A 16,276-nucleotide genomic window follows, 5' to 3' on the forward strand; every position below is an offset into this window, starting at 1 on the left:
CGATTTTGGCTGAAAGACAAATATAAATTTTGCTGGAGCGTCCTTACATGACTCTTGTGTGCCATGTTTGAACTACTGAAGACATGTGTCAACCACTCCAAGATCTCATCCCACCAGTTATGGTCGTCCTGATGGTACACGATTAACCAAGCCCAAAGTTTCCGATTAATGCTCTTAGCCGAAAAAGGTTTCAGATAATACCGAATGCAGACAGCTCTCCAAGGTTCCATCCACATTCTGTTTCCAGTCATGCATTCATATCGCTTCAAGAACTTGTTGACAATGCGTTTTTTTTTTCAGCACAATGCACCACATGTTGGGTTGCATTAGGCAGCCGTCGGCCGTGCCATCCCGGTATTTTCCAGGAGCGATTAGGGAAATCACGGAAAACCTAAATGAGGATGGCCAGACGCGGTACTGAACCGTCGTCCTCCCGAATGCGAGTCCAGTGTGCTAGCCACTGAGCCATCTCGCTCGGTACCATATGTATCTTTACGTTTATAGTGACATTAAACATTTTAGTATTCTGTAGCATGATGTGGTACTACATCGTTAGCGTATGACCTACTGGAAACATAAAACAATGTTATGCCTACTCTGCTGAAAACTCCAATGCCAGAAAGTCCGTAAAGAAATTGCAAGCAGCAGGATTGCATTATTGGAAACAGACTGTTGGATAGAAGCATGAAGAGCTGTGCTTTTTGCAGCGTTTCCAGTAGGTTCTATAATAACAATCTTGTGGTACATCATGATGCGATGTCCTGAAAAGTTATCTCAGAAAATACGATAGCTTGCTGGTGTATGGTTCAGATAGCTGGACAACTGCTAGATGTTCAGAGACTATCCCAAAAACTGACGCTGCTGCTGAAGTAGCTGAAACTGGCTAAATCACAAAGTTGTTTGACAAGCCTGTGACTGTCAATTTACTTCCTCCAGTGACCCAGAATTGTTGTTCTAAATTGAATTTATATTTTATTACCATTTTGATGAAATATTGTGAATGATTCTTACCTAACGTATGACAGTGAGGTAAAAATTTAAAGTATAGGACTGCTGGAAGGCAATTCAGCATATAAATGACCTTTACAATTCAACATATATAGATGACCGTTGCTCTTGTCTTTCGCTGAACGAAACGTTTGCCTCTCTCTTTGACAGCTGCAGCAACAGCAATGTGAGAGTACATGAAATGTATTCACAATTGTGATTATGGACTTCTATAGTTGGTATAATTGAATGACGACGATGAAAATTTCTGCCGGTCTGGAGCTCGGACACGAATTTCTCTCTTCTTATGAGCGGTCATGTTACCTTATGACTAGCCGATGACGACTCATGGCCACATTCAAACTTCCATATGTCGTCAACCATGTGTTTACAACCTCTACACGTACATCAGTTATGTGTATTCCCATACAAGGGAGACGTTATACTCGAAAGTCACTTGACCGGTGTCGGCTGATAAATATGATATTGCAGTCCGAAGCAACTTTGCACCATAATTCGGAATATCACAGGCACTGCCGTATCTTATCACAACGAGAGAGTATTCGCATCAGCGTCGTCTTACTAGATGTGTGCCATGTCAACAGTTTCTTGAAGTTAATACAGCTGTCGGCATAGATTCGAAACTCGCTGGAGTGCTGATTAACTTCATGCCAGTTTTTTCTTTCTTCCGTAACGCAGCTGATAACGGTCACAACGAAAGTCAGTAACAAAATCATAAGAACGACTCTAAAGCCCATGCTGCATTTGTTTCAGAATAAACAAACAGCATTTCATAATCAGCAGCCTTCTGCTCCAGTGTCACAACTTCCTAAAATTATTACTATATTTCTATTATTAATTCGTTAATATCAGCTCTTTGTCAGTCACAGCGCAGCTGGAATAATAGAAGCATTGTATCTTCACCACACAGAATAAAGGATTATTAAGAGATGCCCTAGCATCCCGAGTCATGCATGAGGTGGCAATTAATTTTGATAACATAGTTTCCAAAGACATAAATTTGGGATCTGTAGGGATCGGTCAAGCAATCTTTCTGATGCGAAAATACTGCAAGATCTCTATATTTTGCACATGGATGTGAGATTATATAAGTAGTTTTCGAATTCTCAAGGTAAATTTTGGCACCAGGCGTAGTTATGCGAGACTTCTAGGTGGCAGCTACCGGCATTGATAGCTGATTGGAAATTGTGGTTTCAGGAGTGAACTATGTGGACATTTAGAAGCTTGTGTTATGAATAGAATTCAACCTTTGACTAGCTTCTTGGAATTATGTCTTCGTTGAGCTTTTTGATGAAATTGCGGGGCTTTAGTTGGTGATTATGTGGAGACTAGCAGTGATCAATGTTTCCAGTTCAGTAGGACGAATTGTGAACACATCTGAAGACAATCAGACTGTTACGAAGATGAAGGTGGTATAGAACTGATCACTTGTTGATCCTCACCTGGCGAGTCAAGGTAAGGTTATTGAGCTTCCGTTAAACCATTTCGTTAGTACCAAAGTGGAGGAAGTTTGGTTTTCGGCCCAACAATAAATTTTTCTCACAATGGCATAGTTGCGCCGAGTAGTGACATAGCACGCCGCGTCATACTGGGATTGTGATGTTGATAGTAGTGGGTGATGGACACTCTCCATCAAGACTTTGAGTTACCAAAGTAAGTGACTGAAATAACTCGAAGAGACTTTCAGTGGCATATACTTAACATTAGTTCACCACGTAGGAGCGATTTTAACACGGAAATTCTTTTGAATGCTATGAATTTTGATTGACCCAGAAATTTTCAAATTATTTCATCAGATTCATTTAATGTAAAACCGTAACCTTTCCACATTTCAATTTCTGAACAGTTTTTCGTTATTCCACGGTGATCTCAAGAAAGAGGTGTGTAGTCTCAATGTCTATTTGTAGTTCAGGGCCTCCTCTAAATAGAGGCACAATTTTTTTTTCAGCTAAGCAAAAACGGATGAACTATAGTAACAGCAGCCAAGTTCATGGGCACGAGGCCTATCTTGGAAGTGTTATTAAACATTTACAGCAGTCCTATGAAATTAAACTATAATTACCGTTGTTCAGTGGATAAAATTTTGCTGCAGAATTTAATATAGTGGTGTGTTCTATCAATTACACCACATATATTAATTACACATCATTGTTTGATAGGAATAGGCGTCGTTTGTGTGAAACAATCGGGAACTAAACTATGAGCAAAATCCGTCAAATATGAGGCTCTGCATAGAAACTCTGTTCCATGTTCACCTCCCTCTTACTTTGGTTTCTCTATGTCTTTAGCTGACTGAAAATTTTAAAATCTCATCCGAGAAGCACTTTTCACGTTTATAGATAAGGCATCACTAGCAGTTATATTGTAATCATTGCAGTACATTATGCTTTGTGTTACTTTGGTTTTTGTAGACTGAATGACGGTTTTGCTTAAGGATGACATTTGTGAGGAATTGTTTGAACATCAGAAAATCTTCATTAAGTGAGCACAAATTATATTCTGGGACAAAAGGAAGCCAGTGAGCACAGTGCATGTATAGTGCAACTATTCTTAAAGATAGAAAAATGATCAATGACTTTTCCAATGACGTGGAATGTGTCACCATTCAAATGCCAGACGAGGGCCAAGTTTTTCTAGCCCACATCCAAAACTGGATTTAAAGGATGCCCTCAAAATGCTTGGGGGATTCTCCATTATGAAACTTCTGCTAGTGTTTCACTATTCCATCCTCATTTTTTTTATGTTTGCCATTGTTAAGTTTTGTGAATGAAAACATGGCACAAGTGGGCTGTAATCTGTATTATCGGCTCATATAAGCAATTTTAATGGTGAAGCGCAAAGCTTAAAAGATGTGTGTGAAAATTACCCATTGCTAAAATTGGCTAATCGCACAGATAATACACATATTACAGCCTACTGGTATCATATTCGTATTCTTGAAACACACTGAGATCTGGACTTGTACAAAAATAAATAAATAAATAAATAAAATAAAATAAAAAATAAACAAAAGTTGTTACGTACATATGTACTACGATCAAAATTAAGTATAGCATTATCTCTTTTATAACAACTTTTCCTGTACAAGAAAATGCTGTCAACGTCAGCTACAAAGGAAGAAAGCTGCAATTCGCATGAAAATGCTGTGAGATGAAGCGCCTCTTTGGATGCACTTGAATAACTTTCCTTGTGTCGTGACCACACGTTTTTATTTTCAAAAACGTCTTGCGCGTTTCGACTGCCGTTATTTTTACAGGCAGTGTTGTGTCAATCAAAATAATTGCTCATTACATACATTGTATCACGTCAACATTTTCAACTACTTCACGCTTGTCTCGTGATTGGAAATGTTGATATGATACAGTGTATTTAATGAGCAATTTTATAGGACTGACATAACACTAGCCGGCCTGAGTAGCCGTGCGGTTCTGGGCGCTCCAGTCTGGAGCCGAGCGACCGTTACGGTCGCATGTTCGAATCCTGCCTCGGGCATGGATGTGTGTGGTGTCCTTAGGTTAGTTAGGTTTAATTAGTTCTAAGTTCTAGGTGACTAATGACCTCAGAAGTTAAGTCGCATAATGCTCAGAGCCATTTGAACCATTTGACATAAGACTACCTTTGAAAAGGTGGAAAGTCGAAACGCGTAAGGTGCCTTTGGAAATAAAAGAAATGTGGTGAAGACATAAGAAGAGTTATTAAACGAAGAAAGCGCGAATGACCTGAGACATAATAGACACTCAAGAGGTCATTGGAAGGGAAATATGAACAGGCCAGTTTTTTGGTTACAGTACTCAAGTACGGACATAATATTTCAAGGCGCTTTGAATGAGACAGATCTTACACGGCAACGTAACTCGAACGTTCGGCAACTGATTTATATGGCTCGGGTAATGTATCCCGCCTGAGGCTATAAATTCTTCATCATTCTTTCGTTGTGATGGCATTTAGACACTGCTAACTGTCAATCTTCTGTTCCCTCTCTATCGCATTAGTGACACTTTCCTAATGAAGCTCATGTACATGAGATGTTGAAAAGTGTATAACTTCCGTTCATCAGCAGTTAGTACACTGTGAAATAACCAGTGGCCCTATTTTTGATTATGTTTCAGCAGAATCTACGTACTTGCCTTTTCGCTTTTTTCTTGGTAACGTTCCATTATATACAGGGCGTATATAAAGTCCGGGACGACTTTCAATTATTTACTGCACAACAACCAAACATTGTACAGATGTCATACATATTGCATTTTGAAGGGAAACTCCGAAAGTTTTTTTTACAAACATTCGATATAGGAACCATGAGTGACTCTGCAGACGTCAGTACGGTAATATGAATTCTTGCCATACCCGTCCCAGGATGGCATCGTCGACTGTGGCAATCGCTTCCTGTAATCTCTCATGGAGCTCTGCTACATCACGTGGTAGAGGCAGTACATGCACCAGATCGTTAATGTGTCCCCACAGAAAAAAGTCACAGGGAGTGAGATCTGATGATCGAGGAGGCCCTTTCATGAGACAGCTGTCCCCTTCTGTAGCACGTCCGATATATCGATGCGGCAGCTTCGTTTTCAGGTACCCACAAACTTCAAAAAGAAAATGTGGTGGAGCAACATCCTTCCGAAAAATAAACGGAGAGTCCGATTGCATTTGAAGCATCAGTCATTTCTGCAACATGTCCAAGCAGGAATACCCTGTGGCAGTGCTCTCAGTGAAGAAGAATGGCCCGTACAGTTTTCGACGTGACAAGGCACAATAAACATTTACCTTTGGGGAATCACGCTAAAATTCAGTGTATTCTTGTGGCTGCTTTGTACCCCAGATTCGACAGTATGCCTCTTCACTTTCCCATTAGTGTGAAGAGTAGCTTCGTTGCTAAAAATTAAGCGATCAACAATGCCATCCCCATCCTGATTCAATTGTTGCAAGTGTGAACAGAACTGAAAACACTTGTCTTTGTTGTCGTCATTGAGCTTCTGCACTAACTCCAATTTGAGTAGTTTCATAGACAGCTTCCTTCATAGGACTTTCCACAATGCCACTGGAGCCATTTCGAGTTCACGGGATGCCCGATGAACTGATTTCTTAAGACTCTTTATGAATGTCTCTCGTACGCGCTTCACATTCACTTCACTCACACTAAGACGCCCGCTTCTCTTCGTTGGGCACAAGCAACCCGTCGTAGCGAATTTGTTGTGCCAATGGTAAATGGTAAATGGCCTTCCTTGTTGGTGGCTTCTTACCGTACTTGGTTTTAAATTTCTGTTGAACAGCTGTAGCACACTTGTTTTTGTCGGAATCCCAAACACAGAAAGCTCGCTTCGCACCTGAATTCGCCATGTTTACGACTAACGCTGACAGTCGGCAAATTGCCAAACTTAGAGTGTTTCATTGTTCCTCTTGAAAATGACGTATGTATGCGTTCCTGAACTAAATGTACACTCTGTACATAATGTTCTGCACTGCCATCCCGGGGTTGGGGATTTTCCCTGCCCAGGGACTGGGTGTTTGTGTTTTCCTCATCATTTCATCACCTTCATCAACTTTCGTGACGGTTACTACATTGGAGTGTGAAAAAATTTGGACTTTGCAAAAACTGGGACTTTGAATGGGCGCTGATGACCGCGCTGTTGAGCGCCCCCACAAACTAATCATCATCATCAACCGTCATCCCGTATTCTGACGTAGTTTCTCATACTTCTTCCCGAAAGAACGTTTGTTGAGGTGAACGTCCCACCCGAGTCATTCGTCCCAACGAACAGTGTTTTATACCATTAGCTTGTAAGATGCAATGGAGTTGACTGAAATACAATCAGTAAACTAGGACAGCAATCCGAAAAGAGTACTTGTTGAAGATGCCCAATAGTGGGAGCTTCACTTTTCTGCTGTCTATTGAAACAGTGAAATTCAAATTGAGCGAGGTAATATCGGGGCATTTTTAAGATGCTATGACTACTAACCGTTTGAGTCTTTTAGTTAAGGCAGGAAATTTACAACTCGTTGATTAAAACAAACGATTAATTTGTCCCAAAAGCGATCTAAAATAACACTGAATTTGTGTTTAATTGAAATCAGTAGTGCCTGCAATAACCAGAGGGCAATAAAATAAAAACAATGAGATTTTTTATCAAGTGTCTCAGATGTGGATCAGCAGTTATTAAAGTTAGAAAAAGACATGTAACTGTGATTCATTCTCCATACATAGAAAAAGAAAGATAATGCACCACAGGTCAGTTATATAAATAATGGGTAATATAAAGTCCTCCACTAAACCGCCGTTGTACAAGAAACGCAGTTCTTACAGAAAATTGAGAACTGTTTGGCGAAGAACAAGGAGTATGATGTTCGTGGTCAATGCGGGAGAAAACAGGCAGCGAGGGAGAAGGAGAGGACGAAAAACGATAAAACAAAAAAAGTGTTACAAAACAGAGCATCGTGTATATTACGAAATATGAGAGATTTGTAGGTAGTGTTGTCTCCTGTTCGAACAAGTAGAAATCGTTATAACGTTAAGAATATGTCGAATTTCGTGCCAAGTGAGATACATGATAAGTCTCTTACGACAATGAAAGGATGTGGAAAGGTTTCTAAATTCTTAACCAGATGTTAACCTACGGAAAACGTTACAACGCAATACTGATGACCATAGCCAGCTTCTTAAGTAATTTTGTGGATCTAAAATCCAAAAGATATTCATTTTCATACTTGTGTCTCACAGAATACGTCCTGTATACACAAAGAGAGGCGACGGAAATAATTTTAGGTCCGTTTGACTTGTAACAGAAATGCTGCAAAGAATTAATTTGCTGATGCCCAGAGAAAAATTTTGTTTATCTTGCAAACACTGGTTTATTAAGTTTTGAGAAAGGGTTTGGCATAAGATCCTCCATACACTACAGGTATGTACATCGATTTCATAGAGGTCGTGAAGATCACGTTAGACTAGTAATGCATGACAATGAAGCAAGAATGTAATCACTGTTACCGTACTCCCACTGCGACATAATAAAAACACCGTCTGGGAATCAGTGTCTAGAGATTAACTGGGTATGAATGTAGCTGCAGATATAGTTACAGAAATTTGTGTTTTCAATATTGCAGTATCCTTTGACAAATTTTGCTCAATGTCTGCCAATAATTCCTGTACGACAGACCGATGGGGAACTTCCATAGCTCGTTTTCATCACGTAGTTCACAAGCTCCACAGGAACTTAAGAAAAACGTAAACAGCCAGCATCGCCCCCAGACCCCCCCCCTCCCCCCGACACACACACACACACACACACACACACACACACACACACACACACACACACATACGCACGCACAGCACCCAAGTTGAAATAACGATTTATTTTTAGCCTTACCGACAACAGCAGCAAGTAACTGAGGCCACGTAGCTGGCTTCATTTCGGCCAACTGCACCTCTTCAACCATTTCCCCATTGGTGGTAAGTCTGGTATGCGGCCATATGCCCGCAGTGTTCTTGAAGACACCTGCCACACTACAACCGTCAGCCACGCTGCACCGTCTGCTTGTGACGGCCTTCATTCCTGCACTTAACTGCCACAAGACGTCGTTGCTTAAGTACCTACGAATAATCCGCGAGATTATCCAGACGTGTCTGCGCAGGCGGCCGTATTTGCAAGGAACACGAGCACAGACTGGGAACATATTAACGTCTCCTCCACAGCTAAAACAAGCTAGCGGCGCAGCCTATGTGAGTAGCACGAATGTCATTCCTTATTGATTTACTCTTATTTTTCCCGTCATTCATAGAGCGCCATTTGACTCAACAATAAAGCAAGTCAATCAATGGAGATGTAATCCATGGAGAGCACGGCCCAATTTCCCAACTACAATTATTACGTGAGCGAAGGACATAGAGTGTGATCATCAAGTACAGCGCTGGACAACGTGGTTTCTGTGAAAGGAGCGTGTGAACACTGTAGATGAGAAAAAGCGCCGGGTTAAAACCATTACCGGTGTTTTAGTTCTTAATAAAGGATATTTTTCCGTATTTGTTTGGTCTTGGTTATAACAGCTAATTTTTATTTTTTACTAATAACCGATTAGAGACACCAAAATATCATTTAGCCGAAGCAGCAATGCTAAAATTTTTCGTTTTCAAATAAACCTTTTTAAAAAGGGAGTAATTTTTATTCGTAAAATTTACATTGGTTCGAAATATTGCGTTATTGCAGAAAGTGGGAAAAGCAGTCAGCGCTGTTTTAATAAAAATAGCTACAGAAACGAGCAACAAACAGATAGTATATGAAGCTGTACACCGTTGTTGAGACAATAATGTCCCTGCTGCCGTGTGGCGTGGCTTAAGGTACACGTGTATTTGACGTGTAGAAACTTTGCCTCCACATGTTCTGTAAGGTTTTTTCTCACTGTCGTCGCCGGATATTCGTTGTATTGCTAAAAGACACCAGCTCTAGCTAAGAAATATTTTTCAAATTTGGCGTAGCAAGCAAGTAAGGGCTTGATTTGCTCTAAAAGCTTAAATATTTCTCTGCCGTTTTTACGAAATAATAAAAGAGCAAGGAAATTGTTGTAAGAGTAATAAATTAAAAACTCAACAACACTTAACATTTAGCATACAATAAAAATAGAACGTAGCTGATCTTCTGACTGTGTCTATATAATACCTCTTTATCTGCTTGCAACCCTCGAAAACGGACAGATTAACACGAAAATAAGAGTTCTTGAGTCTCAGTTTCCACTCTTCACCATTAACTATTCGCAGTGCCAAAATAGTGGTACGATCCCACATTACAACGTGACATTTGAGCATAGTTTAATGATATTACAATCAATATGGGAATGCTGGTGTTTTTTCTGTAGTCTTCAACCACTTGCCACTTTTCGAGAAAAGCAGCGAAAGTAGGAAGGAGTAAATATACTTTTATTTGTCTACTTAATTTAATACTTTCATTTTGTATATCTTTATACTTATAGACTCAAAACTCTTCAATCTTTGTTCGATTTCTACGTTCATTGTAGGAAATAATAGGAATAAACAACCGTAAAACGATTATTTCAAACCGGTTATTTTGAGCGGTTTTAACAGTCAAGTTAAATGGCGTGGAAAAACCTGCTGTCTTTGGGATTTGAATTATTATATTCCTCTTGAAGTCTGAGGGAATTTCACCTGTCTCATACATCTTGCTCACCAGATGGTAGAGTTTTGTCAGGGCTGGCTCTCCCAAGGCTGTCAGTAGTTCTAATGGAATGTTGTCTACTTCCGGTGCCTTGTTTCGACTCAGGTCTTTCAGTGCTCTGTCAAATTCTTCAGGCAGTATCATATCTCCCATTTCATCTTCACCTCCTCTTCCACTTCCATAATATTGTCCTCAAGAACATCGCCCTTGTATACACATTCTATATACTCCTTCCACCTTTCTGCTTTCCCTTGTTTGCTGAGAACTGGGTTTCCATCTGCGCTCTTGATATTCATGCAAGTGGTTCTCTTTTCTCCAAAGGTCTCTTTAATTTTTCTCTAGGCAGTATCCATCTTACCCCTCGTGCGATAAACCTCTACATCCTTACATTTGTCTCTAGCCATCACTGCTTAGCCATTTTGCACTTCCTGTTGATCTCATTTTTGAGGCGTTTATATTCCTTTTTGCCTGCTTCACTTATTGCATTTTTGTATTTTCTCCTTTTGTCAATTAAATTCAGTATCTTAGAAGGTAACATGAAGATATGCCATCATAGTTCCCTCAGTCAGTACCAACCATGATCTACAGTGATACCCAGTGGCTTCTCACATCGTGACACCAGGAATACCGCCACTGAGCATATCTATATCACTGAAAGAGTGTGACACCCCCCCAGCCGGAATACTCGCTAACGTCGGTGCTCTTGGATACAACAGAATTCCGATTCGTATCTGAACGCTCTGCGGTGTTATTCAGCAGCAGTGCATGCTACCCGGTCTTAGCACCTCCTCAAACGCAGTCGTTTGTGTTGTGTCAATGGCAGTTTACGTATGGGGGGCTATTTCTCTCTTGTGGATGTTGTTAGTCTTTCATCAGGGCAGGATGAAACAAATCTCTCAGGAAATCCATTACACGTTCTCATTCACAGACTTGAAGGGAGTACAATCCATTTGGTGCACAATACGGCAATCCTCTCTTCTGGGGGTCATGCGTGTCCGGTGGAGCCTTGACTATTGCCCTAACGTTCCCATGTAGTCGACAAACTTAGACGTTGCTCTATTCTACTATCGAGCCAAATGGAGACCCGCAGTGAGGCTTCTTTCAAAATCAGTCAAGTGCGAACAATGCTGTCCCACTGTCTTACACGAGTATGCATCTTCTGCGTGTCCTCCAGAGTGATCATTCAATATCTGACGCTGTTCACTTCCTTTATATACCATACATGAAAAACACTCATGCACTGAGATGTCTGTCCGAACTGTCACAGAGAAATTCAGCAATAGTCATTCACATACCAATCGATAGTGTGTATGTGTACCGAGTTATACTGACATTCGACTACGTCTTTCAGGAGCTGCACTTGTTTGGTCAGGCAACGTATTTAACACAGCTTTCGGAGCGAGATACCAAACAAAGCGACGTTACAGTAAGACGCAACCAGTGGATTGACCTTAACACCATTTTTAAACTCCCCAGAAATGCGGTGAACTTGCTTACACAGACTTATCACACCATTCCGGCATCTTGGATTAGTACCAGCTGTGGGAATTTTGCATACTGTTCAACTGTTCTTCCAAGTGTTTAGCCGTCTCTCTCACAATTACGACATGAAACTTCCTAGAAGGTGAAAATAAGGCGTTCCGGACCGGGAGTCTATCTTGGCACTGCAATTTACATACGCGATGGAATAATTTTGCCAAAGAAGGCTTTTCCAAGGATATAAATAATTTTGGGGTAATATCATCTACTCCAAGAACTGTGTTTCGGATTAGTTCTTACAGAGTTCTGTCAAATTATTTTTACGGTGTAAGATGTTCAGTCTCATCTGTATCTCCTTCCTCTTTCCTTTGAGTAGCGTCATCTTTATTTCCTTTGTATAACACTTCTGTACATTTCTTCCGTCTTTTTTTAAATTAATGGCTTGCCACCAGAGCTTTTAATATACTCTACAGCTGCTTCTCTTTTCCAAGGATTCCTCATTTTTTGTATAGGTGCTATTTATCTTTCCTACTGTCAAGCATGCTTCTACAGTTTTGTGTTTGTCGTCTAGTCAGTTCTGCTATCTCATTTTGCACTATCTGTCATATGCTTTAGACGTTTGCATTGTCTTTTGCTTTTTTCATTTGCTGCATTTTATGTTTTCTCTTTGAGTCAGATAAATTGAGTAACTCGTGTATTGTCCAAGGTTTCCTAAAGAGTTTTGTATTTCTGAGAATTTGATACTCTGCCACCGCAGTATTTCATCTCTGAAAGCTACCTTTTCGTATTCTATTGTATCCCTTCCCAGAGTTTTTAGTTGTTCGCTGCCTAATGTTCCGTTTAAAACTTTGAATAACCTCTGGTTCTTTCAAATCATCCAAGTCCTATATCCTTAAATTCCTATCTTTCTGCAATTTTTTCTGTTTTTAATCTGAACTTGGCCAATAAATCACGGCCAGAGTCCAAATCTTACAAGCATATTTTTTAATCTTGAAAATTCTTTCTCGAAATTGAAAGTTATTGCATTTGTATGTGTCCCAGTTTCTATAGATTCACCTTGTGTCACGCCCTTCCTTCCTCAACAACCTTTGCTCTTGTCTCTGAATACACTGATCGACGTAATTTACGGAGGCTGCTACGGCGGTGTACCTGCTGAGGTTCTTCAATTGAAAGTTATTACATTTGTATGTGTCCCAGTTTCTATAGATTCACCTTGTGTCACGCCCTTCCTTCCTCAACAACCTTTGCTCTTGTCTCTGAATACACTGATCGACGTAATTTACGGAGACTGCTACGGCGGGGTACCTGCTGAGGTTCTTCGAGGGGTGAGTGGATCAGCCAGGGAGATGCTTAGACGCACAGTTATTGGCGATCATCTTCAAGTTTCGAAGTTGAATAATAAATGCGTCCGGTGCCTGGTCCTTTCGTGGCTGTGCTGGAAATAAGATGTAATTTCTTAATTTATTATTGTGTAAAGTGATGTGCTGTTGAATGTGGCTGCGTCTATATATATATATATATATATATATATATATATATATATATATATATATATAGAGAGAGAGAGAGAGAGAGAGAGAGAGGAGAGAGAGAGAGAGCGAGCGTGCTCAAACGGTCCGGCAGTAGGCTGGTGGGTTGCTGGATCAATTAACCTGATACAGTTCCAGTTATGTGTCCTCGGAGTTCCAGTTAGTTTATTTAACAATAACATGAATCATCAAAAGCAACCATAAGCGATCTCTCTTAATTTACAGGTGGACATTTTAGGACAACAGTTTACACGCTATTAACTTTTCGGATCTGGTAAACAGTAAGAATAATGAGGGCACAACCAATAACATATGAATAACAACTGCAACTATTATACTCCTTTTAAGTCAATAGAATTAACAAACAGTAACTTAGCAGCTTCACGGCGACCAATGCTTTTAAATACAGTTTTAAAAACAGCTACAGTTAGTAGCATGCCTTAGTCGACACCAAGAAGAGCCTGCTTAGGTGGGTGGTAACGTGCTCGCCTCCCACGCAAGCGGGCCCGGGTTCGATTCCCGGTCGGGTTGGAAATTTTCTCCGCTCGGTGACTGTGTGTTGGTGGTGTAGACTGAAATAAGACTTGCACTCGGCGGCCCAACTTCCCCGGATGGGGCCTGCCGGACAACGATGGCATACGCTCATTTCATTTCATTTCAGAGCAAAATAAAGAAAAAGGACCATTTGACAAACAGCCAAGTGAAGCAGCTGCCGATTAAATCCCCAAAACAAAGAACATCAGAATTTTTCTATACTCGTGAGGCGTTTTAGATGAATTACCAAAGCTTACAAAGTTGTTTTTTAATAGAAATCTTTATGGAACAAGGCACTACACTGGGCTGTCTTCTAATATTTTAAATTGCTTAATTTCAAGGCCCATAAACAGTAAGAGGCTACCTCAAACACTCCGAAAGTCTTTAAGCTTTTAAATACTACAAACACACAGCTTAAAACCTTAATTTAAAATAAACAAAATGATCAAACATGTAGTGTTCAGAGAATAAACAAGAGTACCATCGGGGTGAGAGGCCACAAGAATCAAAATACCAGTTAACACTGAAGTGGCACATGAGAACTCGGAAGGCAAGTAATAATATATGTGGGCAGACCTGTCAGTGCCGTCGGCCTCACGCAGTTTTATATACAATGCAAATACAAATAAAACAGATAACAGGCAGACAGTGTTCAGAAGCCAATCCTTCGCGAAATATGAGGTCGCACTTTATAAAGTTTAACGAGCAACCAACACGCTTCTTTATTACAAGTACAAAGCACAACCAATGCGCCCACACAGGTCGGGACCACGATTTTTTTTCTAATTAGCTACTCACCCGAAATCGATGAAACTGGCGTTACTTCTCGACGTAATCGCCCTGCAGTCGTACACATTTTTCACAACGCTGACGCCATGATTCCATGGCAGCCGCGAAGGCTTCTTTAGGAGTCTGTTTTGACCACTGGAAAATCGCTGAGGCAATAGCAGCACGGCTGTTGAATGTGCGGCCACAAAGAGTGTCTTTCAAATCCAAATCCAAAAGTCACTAGGAGCCAGCTCAGGTGAGTAGAGAGCATGAGGAATCACTTCAAAGTTGTTATCACGAAGAAACTGTTGCGTAACGTTAGCTCGATGTGCGGGTGCGTTGTCTTGGTGAAACAGCTCACGCGAAGGTCTTCCGGGACGTTTTTGTTGAAGTGCGGGAAGGAATTTGTTCTTCAAAACATTTTAGTAGGTTGCACCTGATACCGTAGTGCCCTTTGGAACGCAATGCGTAAGGAGTACGCCCTCGCTGTCCCAGAACATGGACACCATCATTTTTTCAGCACTGGCGGTAACCCGAAATTTTTTTGATGGCGGCGAATCTGTGTGCTTCCATTGAGCTGACTGGCGCTTTGTTTCTGGATTGAAAAATGGCATCCACGTCTCATCCATTGTCATAACCGACGAAAAGAAAGTCCCATTCACGCTGTCGTTGCGCGTCAACATTGCTCGGCAATATGCCACACGGGCAGCCACGTGGTCGTCTGTCAGCATTCGTGGCACCCACCTGGATGACACTTTTCGCATATTCAGGTCGTGATGCAGGATTGTGTGCACAGAACCCACAGAAATGCCAACTCTGGAGGCGATCTGTTCAACAGTTATTCGGCGATCCCCCAAAACAATTCTCTCCACTTTCTCGATCATGTCGTCAGACCGGCTTGTGCGAGCCCGAGGTTGTTTCGATTTGTTGTCACACGATGTTCTGCCTTCATTGAAGTGTCCCACCCACGAACGCACTTTCGACACATCAACAACTCCATCACCATATTTCTCCTTCAAATGTAGACGAATTTCAATTGGTTTCACACCACCCAAATTCAGAAAACGAATGATTGCACGCTGTTCAAGTAAGGAAAACGTCGCCATTTTAAGTATTTAAAACAGTTCTCATTCTCGCCGCTGGCGGTAAAATTCCATCTGCCGTACAGTGCTGCCATCTCTGGGACGTATTGACAATGAACGCGGCTTTATTTTAAAACAATGAGCGTGTTTCTATCTCTTTCCAGTCCGTAGAAAAAAAATCGGTGTCATAGAACTTGAATGCACCTCGTATTATGGTAGACCCTTACAGCAGACCACAGGGATTTTCCAAATATCTTCTCCCTCGCACCTGATGGCTGTAAAGCAGATACTCGCCGCAGTTTCCACGTTGTTCCTTCACGAAATTAAACCCACCACAAGCCCACTCTCCACCGGGAAAGGCAGCATATTCAGAGACTCGGACTCCAACCCGCCACTCGTCGTTGCCCAAACAGGAAGCAAACACCCTCTTCCAGAAGTTAGCTACCCCTTTAACGGTCAACGCGTCCACCTCGACGTTCCAGGTGGACGCAGCAGCTGAAACACCTGTCGCCCCTTACATGGAGCCATCAACAACATGTCGCCTGTAACTCACAGTACTGCAGTGCACACTCAGCTGAACACCCAGCCACAATCCATGCGTGAGCCTGAATCCTCGTGATGCGCTACGTCACTGCCCCCTAGTGTGAGTCCTGAGCTCCTGTTACATGACAATGGACCAAAGATGAATGTGTGTGATATAATAAAATGATGA

The 16,276-nt window shown here is 41.2% G+C and overlaps 1 protein-coding gene across 2 annotated transcripts in view; it reads right to left on the reverse strand.

Moving 5' to 3' along the window:
- LOC126278013 (facilitated trehalose transporter Tret1-2 homolog) overlaps positions 1-16,276 on the reverse strand; it is a 172,404-nt gene that overhangs the window by 34,075 nt on the left and 122,053 nt on the right. The window contains exon 1 of one of the 2 annotated variants that reach the window (XM_049977721.1): positions 8,373-8,645. The exons of the other annotated variant lie outside the window; for it this stretch is intronic. Within the exon in view, the coding sequence (XP_049833678.1) occupies positions 8,373-8,556 (184 nt within the window). The 5' untranslated portion in view covers positions 8,557-8,645. Of the gene's footprint in view, positions 1-8,372; positions 8,646-16,276 lie in introns of those variants that run through there. 2 annotated transcript variants of the gene reach the window in all.

The sequence above is a fragment of the Schistocerca gregaria genome, chromosome 6, assembly GCF_023897955.1.
Source record: "Schistocerca gregaria isolate iqSchGreg1 chromosome 6, iqSchGreg1.2, whole genome shotgun sequence".
NCBI classification, from domain to species: domain Eukaryota; kingdom Metazoa; phylum Arthropoda; class Insecta; order Orthoptera; family Acrididae; genus Schistocerca; species Schistocerca gregaria.